Genomic DNA, 13,267 nt, shown 5'->3' with positions numbered 1-13,267 from the left:
GGTGAAAATCTTACCTTTCTTCAAACCCCGGGACAGAGACAAGTAGTTTGGTAGCATTTAGAAGTTGGTGTGGCCAGCGGTTTACGGGAGTTACGTAACACACTTAACACATACACCCAGTATTATAATATTAATTGTACTTTAATAGACTGGGAGCACCAGAATGATCATTTTAATTTTTATTTTATCTGAAGAAACTATAATTACTTACACAGTACCATCATGGTTATCAGTTTTATCACTGGATTCAAAGTTTTACTTACTGTAATAAATATTACGATCTACATGTAAAACGTGACACTATCACACAGAAAAGCTTAGAGAACTTGTTTCTAAACCTCCATTCATTTTCACTTCCAGTTACATAAACATTATTGAACCTTTTATTATTCAAGTATTCAATATGACGTGAACAAAATGTCTTCACTAAAAAATATACAGAATTTGTACAAAAATACATTTATTTTTGTTTGAAAATGTCTTACGCCTGGTACAAATCAGAAAATCTTTTTGAAGGCTAAACAACCGACTATACGATCTTAAGCCTAAAATGATGCACCCTTGCAGATAGGCTTGAAATGAAACAAGAACAGTTTTTTGTAAAGTTCAAATAACTCAGAGAAAATATTAAATGGCATCAGATGAGGGAAGTCTAAAGAATATATATATTTTTATAGTATGCATAAGTTTATGAAAGATTTCAAAACTAGAATACCTACCCAAGAATAAACTACGAGAAAAGCATTTTCTATCAAATGAAAAGCAGAAAACTTGTATTTGAAAATAATAGAAAAAAATGCATTAATAAACTATCAAATGTATTACAAAAAATGCAGTTGTATAAAGTCAGATCATTTGTTGAAAATTTCAAAATGACATCATTAAAAAAACACATTTTTAGGTAATATTTATATGGATATTACAAGTTCATATTTCCTAATATAACACCCTAAAATTAGCATGTATAAGCTAACAAGCTTCTAATAAATATCTTTTCTTTTATTCAACATTACAGTGATAAAACATAATAAAAACTCTACGTGAGGGATATCATATCTTTCTAAAATAAAATTAATTCCTAATTACAAAACTTATCACTAAAAGAAAATATTTCAATGGATAATGTACCCTTACCAATACAATTATAACCCATTTCTGGGTAAATGTAAATAGTAAAAGCTGTATTTCAACTTATTACAAAACTTGATAGATCTGAGAAAGAACTTCTTGTCAGCAAAGTGAAGGCTTAATACTGAAACGCAAAAACGAGTTGCTACATCAAACTAACAAATTATAACACTGTATAGCTGTAATGCAAGTTCAATGAAACTGGTTATTACAAAGAGACAACACGATACTTGAGTTAATTATTGCTGATTGGTAATAAAAAAAAAACCTTCAAGTTTAGAGGACAAAACAACTAACCTAATGTTTGTATCAATACATTTCAGTTTCAGGTTTTCTAAGTCTTAATGCCATGCAGAGAGTTCATGGGATAACTGAACATAAAGTCCAAAAAGTGACTTACCATTGTAGAAACTGGAAAAATATGGAAAAGCGTGGGTTGGAAATGTAGCTTTGACCAAACTCCAAACTATATTATTTTTTGTTTTCATACATGACCTTCAACATTATAAAATTCCCATATCTTAATCATTTAGTTAGTTACAAAATTTACAGTGTGGGAGAACAGTTATGGAGGACATTTTTCAACAAAATGTAGTATACTTATTTTGTGAGTAAGCTTGATTACAAAATGAAAAATAAACATTAAATATTACTGTTCTTAAGATGTTGAAATCATGACTATTTAAAACCTATAAATGCAAAAGGTACATAAAACAAAAAGTTATTGTTGACAATCAAATAGATGTAAGAGAATGTTCAATTAGAATGCAGTTTTATGAGATGAAATGACGAGGGATTATATTAAGTCGTGGGGCCCGTCCTGTGCATGAGAGCACAAGTACTGATGTCAAAGTGTGCTGGGAGCTGAAATGGAAAAACACAAAAGAAATATAATCTCTGATGGTGTAAGCTAAGTGATACACAAATAATTACAAAGAATCTCAACTTCTAATGTAGCACCCCATATCAAAAATAAATGGAATATTGCAAGGTAATAACTTGAATATTATAAAATACATGTATTAAAAATGTGGCAAAGTTTAGTTTAAATGATGTTTCAGGAGAACATCTAGATGTATCAGTTCAAAACTTGCACAACTATTTAATGTGAGTGACATCAGAAGAAATAAATATGCATTCCTGCTATTTGAAGTACACCACATAAGGTAACAGTGTACCAGTTTTCAATAAATACAATCAAAACTATGCACATGAGCCAATGCATTACAGCATGGCATGCTGCACTAAACCTCTAGAGAAGACAACAAAAGAAACTAAGAAAATAATTAACATCCTGTTATGTTCCTTCAAGGAATATAAAGCCCAAAAAAGTTAACTCTAAAGTCACTTGAAATATTACACAAAGATAAATTACAAAGTAAAACGTGCACACACTCATTTTAGTTTCATATATTTCCATACCCCCATAATATTTTAAAAATTTATGAACCACTTGATTCCAATATTAAGTAAAAACAGAACCTTTTAAAGTTATTTTTAGTTCTAAAAAATATAAATTGTAATACTATTGAATAGTTCAGTCTTGCATGTTTTTATGAAAACAAATGAATCAGTGCTTTTTATTAATGCTTAGTTTCAGACATCTCACATTATGTGTCCAAAAACAGACTTTACTTCTGTTCAGTATTCTACAACTGTTTAATAAACCTTCCCCAATATCAATCACTTTTAGGAAAGCTTTGAATGCTTCACATACCCTGCTTTTGGGGTAACATATGACATGCTTTGACAGAATGTTAGTATTTCTTCAGGATATAATTTATAACAGTGGTCTCTAAACTACAGACTGCATCCAGCCCACCAACAGTTTATTTAAGAAATAACTCTTTTAATAACAAATATAAAACATAATTGCACAAAAGCCAATCTAGTTGCAATACGACCTGCCAACAGTTAATTGAAGTAATAAAATATTATTATTATTATTTACAATTATATAAAAATTAAAAAATTAAATTTAACCAAGCAAAAGCCAATCTGAAGCAGTGTTTCTTCCCACACCTTCCATGTGTACCTCAGTATGTGTGTCAGTGAATGCTGCTATTTATTTACTTTATGTTCAAGTTCACAGATATTCCTAGTTATTATGTCACGAGAAGGGAAGAAAAGTTGACTCTGAATGCCATGTTTTTAAAGAACAGTGAAATGTAGACTACTTCGTTATTGAATTATGTAACAAAGAGTTGTGCTTAATATGCAATGAAGCTATCACAGCACTAAAAGAATACAATGTTCATAGACATTACCAAATCAAGCACTTAAACTATTCTCAGTTCATGGGAAAGCTATGTACAGACAAATTCAAAACCCTGACATGTAACTTACTGTCACAATAGTTTGTATTTAAGAGAAAGAAAGCTGAGAATGAAGCTACAATAAGAGCAAGTTTCCAAGCGGCCCACCTGTTTGCCAAACGAGGAAAACCATTTACCAATGGTGAGCTGATTAAATTATGTATGATTGAAACAGCTGAAGAAATGTGCCCAGAATATGTAGACTTTATTTAAGACTATTAGCCTCTTGGCAAATACAGTTGCTCATACAGCCCAAGACATTGGAAGCAATAACGTGTCTCAGCTAAAAGACAAGGCCAAAGAGTTTGAGAACTTTTCCATTGTGCTTGACAAGTCAACAGATGTGTCTGACACTTGAAAGTTGCTGTTTATTTGCAGATTCAATATTATTTTTGAAGTGAATAAAGAATTAGCTTCTGTGCACAGTATGCACAGAGCAACCACAGGTGAGGACATTTTCAAAGAGGTATAAAAACACTAACTTAGTACAACCTGGAATGGAAACAGCTAAAGTGCATTACAGAAAAAGGTTTAGTGGGGCAAATTTACACAGCTGTTGAAAGTGATGGTTGTTACAAGCCTATGGTTCTTTACTGCATTATTCATCTACAGGCACTGTGTGGAAAATATCTGGATCCTTCATGTGTCGTGGAACCTGTAGTTTCAACAGTGAACTTCATTCACTTTCATGGACTCAACCTTCATCAATTCCATAAATTTTTGGTGGAAACAGAACATATCCTGACTTGTTCTACCACTTCAGTTTTATAGCTTAGCTGTGGAAAGGTTATGTCAAAATTTTTTAGCTTCGAACAGAGATTGAAATTTCTTTAAATGAAAATAATTTTCCTCAGCCAATACTCACACACAGTGAATGGCTTTGGAATTTAGCATTTTCTGTAGACTTGACCATATACCTGAATGAATTCAATTTTAGATTAAAAGGACACTTATCTGTGATATGTACACCAAGATGAAAGCATCCAGACAAAAAATACTACTTTAAGTCTCAATTGATGAAGAGTTGATTCACACACTTTCCACGTTGAGAAAAGTTCAAGCAAGAAGCAAGATCCCCATTCCCATACAAGATTGCAAAAGATATCTTTTTTGACCTGAAACTACAGTTCAAGGAGCATTCTACTGATCTTGATGAGAGTGCAACAGAAAATGGATCTTCTAAAACCTGTTTGATTGTGTTATTGATGAACTGCCACTTGAAGTTCAAATGGAAGTGACTGATCTGCAATCCAATAACATGTAGAAGGACAAATACAAAGATTGGTTGGTTGGTTGATTTGGTGTTCTATGGCACAAAGCAGCTAGGCTATTTGCACCAAAATCCAGTAAAAAGTTAAAATCAAAGTGAATTTAGTAAATATTCATAAAAGGAAATTAAAGTAAAACAAAACAAAGTTTAAAAAACATCATAAATAGCATGAAACCAATGTTTACATCTAGTCTACAGCATTAGGAGAAAAACTACAGTAATACAAGTTGTAAAGGACATTCTGTAGCATAACTGTAGTTATCATAACTCGTCAGGATGACTAACAAGTGGTTCAAACAACAGCATTAGTCATCTGAAGTTGGCCTTTCCAGTCCTGGTTTCAAGTTATTTGATGTTACAGCTATTTTCTAATTTCAATTCAAACTAGATGGACCATGATTTATTTGGAAAAGCTTGTTTTCACATTCATCACACCAAGTCGACTGCCAGCTAGCACGGAGTTGAGCCTAGAATACAGGACCATAGTCCATGTATGGAACAGGCACAGCAGTGATAATGCCAGAGCAAACAGATTTAGCTGTGGTGTCAGCAAGGTCATTCCTGCTAATACTAATGTGGCCCTGTATCCAGAAAAACTGGAGAGAAGTAGATGTTAAAGAGAAATGGGCCAGTTGGTTTTGAACATTGGCAAGAACAGCATGTGAACTAAAGTGAAGTAATTCCAGGGCAACTAGAGAACTAAGTGAGTCAGTATAAATAGTGCAGTTTGAGTACTGCTAAGCTTCTATGTGATCCAAGGCAAGGGAAATGGCATACAGTTCAGCAGTGAACACGGAAGCTGTAGAGAGGATTCTGCATGCAACCATCAAACCACAACAAACTATGGCAGAGCCACACAGTCACCTCATTTTGAACTATCTGTATAAATAAGAATTGAAGGATGGTTTGAAAGATGTTCGGCAAATAACAGACAGCATTTCCAATCAGGAGTGTCTGCTCTTCTCAGATGACTTAAAGATAGGTCACATCTGGGGACTGTAAAAAGCCATGGTGGAATGGGCTGACCAGTGGATACAGCAATGTTATCCAAGGACATACCCAATTCATCCAACTGTGCCTGGATACGAAAGCCAAAAGGGGCAATGGCAGATTGTCTGTTCTGAAAATGTATGGCCCACCAAGGAAGGAAAACACAACCCCAGGTGGGATGCTCTGGTAAGGAACAAAGTTTCGAAGCATACAGAAAAGATAGTTGCAAATGGCCAAGAAGGTGGAGTAAGTGGTAGAAGTGTTGGCAAAAGCTTTCACCTAGAGTATCGCTGATGCTCCGGGTATCAGATACTTCTTGGCCATCAGACAGCAAGATCGAGAGAGAGACAGAATTATATTGCCCGCTGACCTTTCATATCTTGTCCCATATGACTTTGGAACTGGTGGTAGAAGATATGCTGTTTGTGAACTTGATTCAAGATTCCTTCTGGCTTTGATGTGTTACTCACCCAGCATGTACACAGACCTGCTGGAAAGTGATGTGGTGCGAGAGTGTGGAATACCTATAAAAAGTATCCCAGGCCTGTTTTTGAGCCTTCAATGCTGTATGGAAGGCAGGATTCCACCCTGAATGAGAATATCATGGAAAACGTGTCAAGGTTTTAGGAATACATTGAGCAGCTGCTTATATAATAGTCAGCTACTGCTGCCACACAGTCATCTATTGATAACTTACAGATAATGGCAGGATCAAGTTCTCCAAGAGCAGTAAAAGGAACATTTTGCTTGATCCAGTTTCCACCGGGGAACACGGGTCAGGTGGCATCGTCCAAGGCCAATCGCTCTCAAAATTATAGGAAAATCGATCACTGCCTCGTGGATTATTGTCAACCCTCCATGAAAAATGAGAGAACAGTGAAGGGAAGCAATCTGACAGGTCAATAGCAGTAAAGGACTGACTTGGTGCATGAAAATAAGCAGAAGAACTGCTATTGAAAAGAGAAAGATTGTGATCAGAGGGCATATGCTCTATGGAGCAACCCCTCCTATCAATATCAGCCCTTCCTCAGAGGGGATGATGTCCATTAAAGTCCCCCAGGATTAAAAAGGGAGATGACAGCTGTTCAATGAGAGCATCAAGGTCTGATTGATCAAATGTCTCTCCAGACAACAGGTAGAGAAAACAAAGAGTGATGGTACGACCCAAAGAAACATGGATGGCTTCGGTCTCCAAGGATGTGTTGAGTGGCAAAGAGAGGGTAGACACATGCTGATCAACTAACAGTGCCACCCTTCCATGCACTTGTTCATCACACAGCCTGTTCTTTCTGTACAAAGAAAACCGCCAAAAGGTGGCTGTATCGGCAGGTTTCAGAAATGTTTCCTGTAAGGAAAGACATACAGGATAGTAGGAAACAATCAGCATTTTGATGTCATCCAGATTACAGCATAAACCTTGACAGTTTCATCATATTATGCCATTTTTATTTATGTGTAGGCGAATTGGGTGGAGAACCCTTCTGTTTACGACCATGTTTTTTGTCCTTGCTGTCCTTATTCAAGGGAGGTGATCAACCTCCATGGATCCTGTCCTGGGTCAAATGGGCAGGTCTTTGCTGTTGGAAGAGGATTCCAGTGACAGTGGATGTGAACGATTGATCATTTGTTCATCTTGATTTGGGAAAAGAAGATGTACCCGAGGAAATGCCTCTACCTGGAACCAAAGGAAGTGGATCTTGGGATTTGCTGGAATGTATACAATGGACAAAGATGGGTGTTGAAGTTGATTCATCAACTTTTTTAACCATGGAGGTCAAAAAAATTTTCATTTGTTTTGAGAATGATTCTCTTGGAGGCACAAAAAGATCTGTCTGCACTCCCACTGTAGTATTGGAATGACATGCAGCAGGATACGTCCCAGGTGAAGTGGTGGATAGCAACTTCCGAGCCTCAGGGTATGTAATGTTTTGAATCGTTTTCAAATGCTGCACGTCTTTTTCTTCCAAACATTTAGGGCAAGAAAGAAAGTAGAATGGGTGAGAGCCATTGCAATTTATGCAATGAGAGTCCGTTTCACACTCATAGGCACCGTGGTCCTTGCCACCACAATGAGCACACGTCAAGGAACCACAACATACGTCTTCGAGTGACAGAGCTGCTGACACTGGAAACATCTGAGAGGGTTTGGAATGTATGGCCATACTCTGTAATTAAGATAACCTGCCTTGATAGTGGCAGGTGGACATGGTGATGTAAATGTCAGAATGAGGACATTGGTTGGCATCGTAATTCCATCTTTGTGAATGGAGATACGCCTCATTGCAGAAACTCCTTGAGTGGAGAAACCAGCGAGAATCTCAGACTCTGGGATGTTCTTGAAATCCCTCTCAACAATAATTCCTCATGATGAATTCAAAGTAGCATGAGGTGTAACCTCAATAGGTATATCCCTAATCTCCTTTGAATTTAAGAGAAGTTCACTGTGTTGAGATGTGGATGTTTCCATCAATATGTCACCAGATCGAAGCTTTTTTATTTGACTTTGGAGAGGCAGCAAGTCCCTCTAGTCCCTTCTGAATGAAAAAGGGAGACATTTGCCCTAAAGATTTGTCTGAAAGAGAATATAGTATAAGAAAATGAGGTACAACAGGTGTTACAGATGTTGAAGATTGCTGCTCAGAATCTTCAAGATGTGGTCATTTACCTATGGACTGTTTTTAACTATTTTAATTAAATTTTTATTTGGAGGATCCAAAATAAAAAAAAAAGGAATATTTCAGTGACCACTGACCCCACCCATGATGAAGCCCTACAAAGGGATGCACTACAATCCCAAACAAGGACACTGCAGCAACACCAGGATTTTGTGAGCACTATACTCAAACACCAGCATCAGATACAATGTCCATAACACCTGTTAAGAACATCTAACACTAGTAGTTGGTTGACCCTAGCCCAAGTGGACCAGCCGATTGACCCAGGGGGGGCATCCCAAGGCTGCCTTTCTAGAGTAATTCAAGGCCAAAGTGGCATGTTAGGGTTGGATCTCTTAACTGCCAGGATCCTTTCCTCCCCCTTCACGGGTCACCATGCACGCCAAACACATGGGTGGATGTTTAGATCACAGAGGAGGTAAACTGAAAGCACAGAACCTTCCCTCTGGGAGGTCCCCTCACCACATACAGGAATCCACACTGAAGGGCGAATACAAAGAAGGAAAACTGACAGAGTTCTGTACATGCCTTCCCTGTTATCAGTGTGTTTCATTTAAAAAATTTGCTTCCAGATTCATTTCAGTTTTTGGCACTATCTATTTCTGTGAAGACATTTTAAAAGATGAAGTACTAGAAATCTAGTTACAGATTAGCCTTATCTGATGAGCATTTGCAATAACTTTGATGACAGGGAGCACTAACTTTGAACCTCAGTTAAATGTAATTTTGTCAGAAAAACACCAATTTCATGCTTCTCGCTAAGGGTAAAAAAAAAGGAGAGAGAGAGAAACTATCATGTGTCATAAATATTTTCAATATGTGCTCTTACGAGAAATAAATGATTAATGTTGTATTCTGATCATGTATGCATCCTTACTTAATTTTACCACAACCCCTCTGGCCCATGAAGCCTAAAACAATCTACCTCCTGGCCCTTGTCCTAAAAACTAATGTTCTGTCTAAGCATGTAGCATGACCCCCCCCCAAAAAAAACAAAAAAACACTTCATTATCCTTATAAGTCACTGTTTGTACATTTACTGTTACTTTCAGTTTATCACACACCCATGCATGATACTATTGGAAAACAAAATCATACCAAAAGTATACCTCACCTTAGCTCCAATTCGACTCAGGTATCGATTTCTTAGATGGAAATCAGATTGCGAACGAAGCAAGTCTTGTGGTGTGACTTCTGCTGTAGACCCAGATATTGCTAATTTCTCCCTTTCTAAGAACTCTGCTGCCCTATAGTGGAAAAAACAATTTAAATAAGCCACAGTTTAGTCATTTATTACTGGGCCAGCCAGAAGCAGGTGAAAAACATATAGATGTTAATCAATAAGTTATTAAGGTTACTAAATCATACAAATCAAAAATTTGCTATAAACCAAAGGAATCAGCCATTTACTAGCTAGAAACTGGTTCATCATAACCTATTGCAATTTCAGGATTTATCATTGCAAACAATGTACAAAACCAATGAATAATCTTTTTTTCTTTTATCTATACATGTTACTACTTTTACAGTGAAGATGTTTTTCTTTTAAACAGATACAACGTTTCAATCACTGATACAATCATTCTCAAGTACCTAGGGTTTAATGGCAAACAAGGTTTTTGTACAAAACTGTATAGTTGAGAATGGTCACACCAGTGATCAAAATGTCTTACTTGTTGTAAAAAATATTGTTCTTTACTGTAAAAGCTCAATCATGTAAAATAATAATGTCTATAATCAGTAAGTAAACTCAAACAAAGCTAACCAAAAAAAAGTGTAATAAAAAAATCACCAGAGGATTTATATTAACTTGAAAAACATAAGATTGTTATAAAAGAGTGAAGTACGAATAATGTTACCAGCTGTAAAGGATTGGTCACCCTCTTTAGATATTCACCATACATTTTTGGTTGATTGGTTAATTGGCATTTTTTGTCATAAAGCAACCAGACTATTTGCAGCAAACAACCATGTTATTTGTTAGTATATAAATACAAGAAAAAAAGTTATAAGATCTTAAATAAAATGTTCCTTACATTTTTCTTTCTTCACGTCTGTTTCTCTCATTCACTGTTAAATTCAGAGGTCCATCTAAATAATTAAAAAGACCCCATTTTGATAAAAAATATCTCTGGTGAACTACAGTCCTGTAACCATCAAATTAACACATCTTTCTCTTATGTAATTACAATAGTTAATAATAAAATAAAATTAAAGAAAAATATCATTCAGAATTGTTTCTGCACAATTATAAGAAATTAGCAATAAAAAAAAAAGCAACAACTCTCATGGTTGCATTAAAACATCATAACAGTCACAATAATTGTACTTATACAACTCTACCAAACTGTTACCTTATTCAGCAGTCTTTCTATATTTTATCACATCCATTATCAGCAAATTTTTATCACACCAGTAATGTAGTTTTATCAAGGGTTTACTACAGTTGTTTATATCAAAAAACACAGCACTTCTTTAGTACTTTGATACAATCACCTCTGAAAGTACATTTTATAGTTTCTGGGTAGAAAATGATTTTCAGTGGAAAGCAGCATAGATAAAGTTCCAAACTATGTTTGTTGTTATTCAGTACCTGTAAAACTGGATACTACTTTACTATTTTCTAGCTTTGTACCTGTAAAACTGGATAGTACATTACTATTTTCTAGCTTGGTACCTGTAAACCTGGATAGTACTTTACTATTTTCTAGCTTTGTACCTGTAAAACTGGATAGTACATTACACTTTTCTAGCTTGGTACCTGTAAAACAGGATAGTACACTACACTTTTCTAGCTTGGTACCTGTAAAACAGGATAGTACACCACACTTTCCTAGCTTGGTACCTGTAAACCTGGATAGTACATTACACTTTCCTAGCTTGGTACCTGTAAACCTGGATAGTACATTACACTTTCCTAGCTTGGTACCTGTAAACCTGGATAGTACATTACACTTTCCTAGCTTGGTACCTGTAAACCTGGATAGTACATTACACTTTCCTAGCTTGGTACCTGTAAACCTGGATAGTACATTACACTTTCCTAGCTTGGTACCTGTAAACCTGGATAATACATTACACTTTCCTAGCTTGGTACCTGTAAACCTGGATAATACATTACACTTTCCTAGCTTGGTACCTGTAAACCTGGATAATACATTACACTTTCCTAGCTTGGTACCTGTAAACCTGGATAATACATTACACTTTCCTAGCTTGGTACCTGTAAACCTGGATAATACATTACACTTTCCTAGCTTAGTACCTGTAAACCTGAATAATACATTACACTTTATTAGCTTGGTAACTGTAAACCTGGATAATACATTAAACTTTCCTAGCTTGGTACCTGTAAAACTGGATAGTATATTTTTTTCTTTGGTGCTTGTAAAACTGAAAGTACAAAACTCTTCTTTAGTACGTGTAAAACTAGATAGTACACTGCTCTATTCAGTATATTTAAAACTAGATAGTACATCATTCTACTCAGTAAATTTACTGTACTGTTGTTCTGTACATTTAAAGCAAGGTTCTACAGAATAAAATGGTGTATTTAAAACTAGATAGTACACCATTCTATTTAGCACATTCATAGATTTTTTACAACAAGAGAAAATTTTACCCACAGTTTGCATGAGATGTCAGCAGAGACCTTCCATAACCATGACCTTATCACCTTAACTTTTGCACTTCCCCATTACACTTATTTTAAAACAGTCTGTTTATAGTAATTACAGTTATAAAACAGTGAATACAAACACTGATACTTACTTGTTCTGCTGTTAACACAGAAGAGTATGATAGTGGTTATTAATGCAACTGTGAAGAAAGAATAAAAATGTACATATTTATAAATAAATCACATCTTACTAATAAGAGTTCTGAACAGAGATTCACGTTTTCAAAAATGAATCATTAATAATTTTTTTCAAGCTAAGTTTTGTATAAAAAAAACTATTTCAAACCAAAACAAGAAATGCATTTTTTTTCACCTTAATCTCTAAGTCTCTTATTCTACTTTTCCTTGAACAAAGGAAGAAAAAATCTTGGGTACTTTACAATTGTGCAAACTTTCCAAGTCAAAAAATCAGAATCACTTATACCACAAGCATCAGTGTGAGTGGTGAAGCCATGTTTTAAGAGTCCAGATACTCGGTTTGTTTGTTAGTTGAATTTTATACGTCTTTTCATGGCTAGTTATACTAGCCATTCCTTGCTTTGAAGCAATAGACTTGAGGGAAAGCAGATAGCCACCACCACAGATCACCAAGTGTTGGGCTACTTTTTATTAACAAATAGAGCCACTGATCACCACATTATAATATCAAATGGCTCAAAGAGCAAGACTGTTTGACAAAGGGTTTCAATCGCACAGATTGCCAGATGAGTGCTCTCACCACAATGTCGGACCTCTCGAGAAAAATTATAAAATATAAGGTGCTTGTTGGATTTTGTGGTATATTTGATGAAAGAGAAAGTAATATTTAAATGTACTAATATTCTGAGGTTTTTTTTTCAACAGAAAAGTGAAATTCTGAAATACGTGAACATCCAAAAAGGTTTCTCCTAAATCAAAATAGTTGTCAGACATTTATCTATTCAAAATATTCAATATATAAAAGATTGATTACTCTTAAATAAAAATACTCATGATATCATTGGAAGATTACAAACCTAATAGTGTTTAGTGTTTAACACAAGGTTAGGGTTCAGTATTTAATACTAACTTACCAGACAACCAAGCCAAGTAGAAAGTTTCCAAGAATAGGTAGCCTTTCATATCAACAATTATTCCAGATACCATGGCAATAACACCTAAACCAAGATTTTGGACAGACTGCATGCTACAGAAGAGAAACTTATCACATAAAAAAAGACTAGAACTGATA

At 35.2% G+C, this 13,267-nt stretch overlaps 1 protein-coding gene across 1 annotated transcript in view; it reads right to left on the bottom strand.

Moving 5' to 3' along the window:
• Positions 1 to 369: 369 nt before the first annotated feature.
• The window catches only part of LOC143244084 (lysosomal dipeptide transporter MFSD1-like), a 38,551-nt gene continuing 25,653 nt past the window's right edge, over positions 370 to 13,267 (bottom strand). The window contains exons 11-15 of the mRNA XM_076488134.1: positions 13,110 to 13,222; positions 12,150 to 12,197; positions 10,415 to 10,469; positions 9,493 to 9,625; positions 370 to 1,992 (exon numbers count right to left, since the gene is read on the bottom strand). Coding sequence (XP_076344249.1) covers positions 1,930 to 1,992; positions 9,493 to 9,625; positions 10,415 to 10,469; positions 12,150 to 12,197; positions 13,110 to 13,222 — 412 coding nt within the window. The 3' untranslated portion in view covers positions 370 to 1,929. The remainder of the gene's footprint in view (positions 1,993 to 9,492; positions 9,626 to 10,414; positions 10,470 to 12,149; positions 12,198 to 13,109; positions 13,223 to 13,267) is intronic.

The sequence above is a fragment of the Tachypleus tridentatus genome, chromosome 2 (assembly GCF_004210375.1).
Source record: "Tachypleus tridentatus isolate NWPU-2018 chromosome 2, ASM421037v1, whole genome shotgun sequence".
Classification (NCBI taxonomy): Eukaryota; Metazoa; Arthropoda; class Merostomata; order Xiphosura; family Limulidae; genus Tachypleus; species Tachypleus tridentatus.
This window is presented reverse-complemented; position numbering and strand designations above follow the sequence as displayed.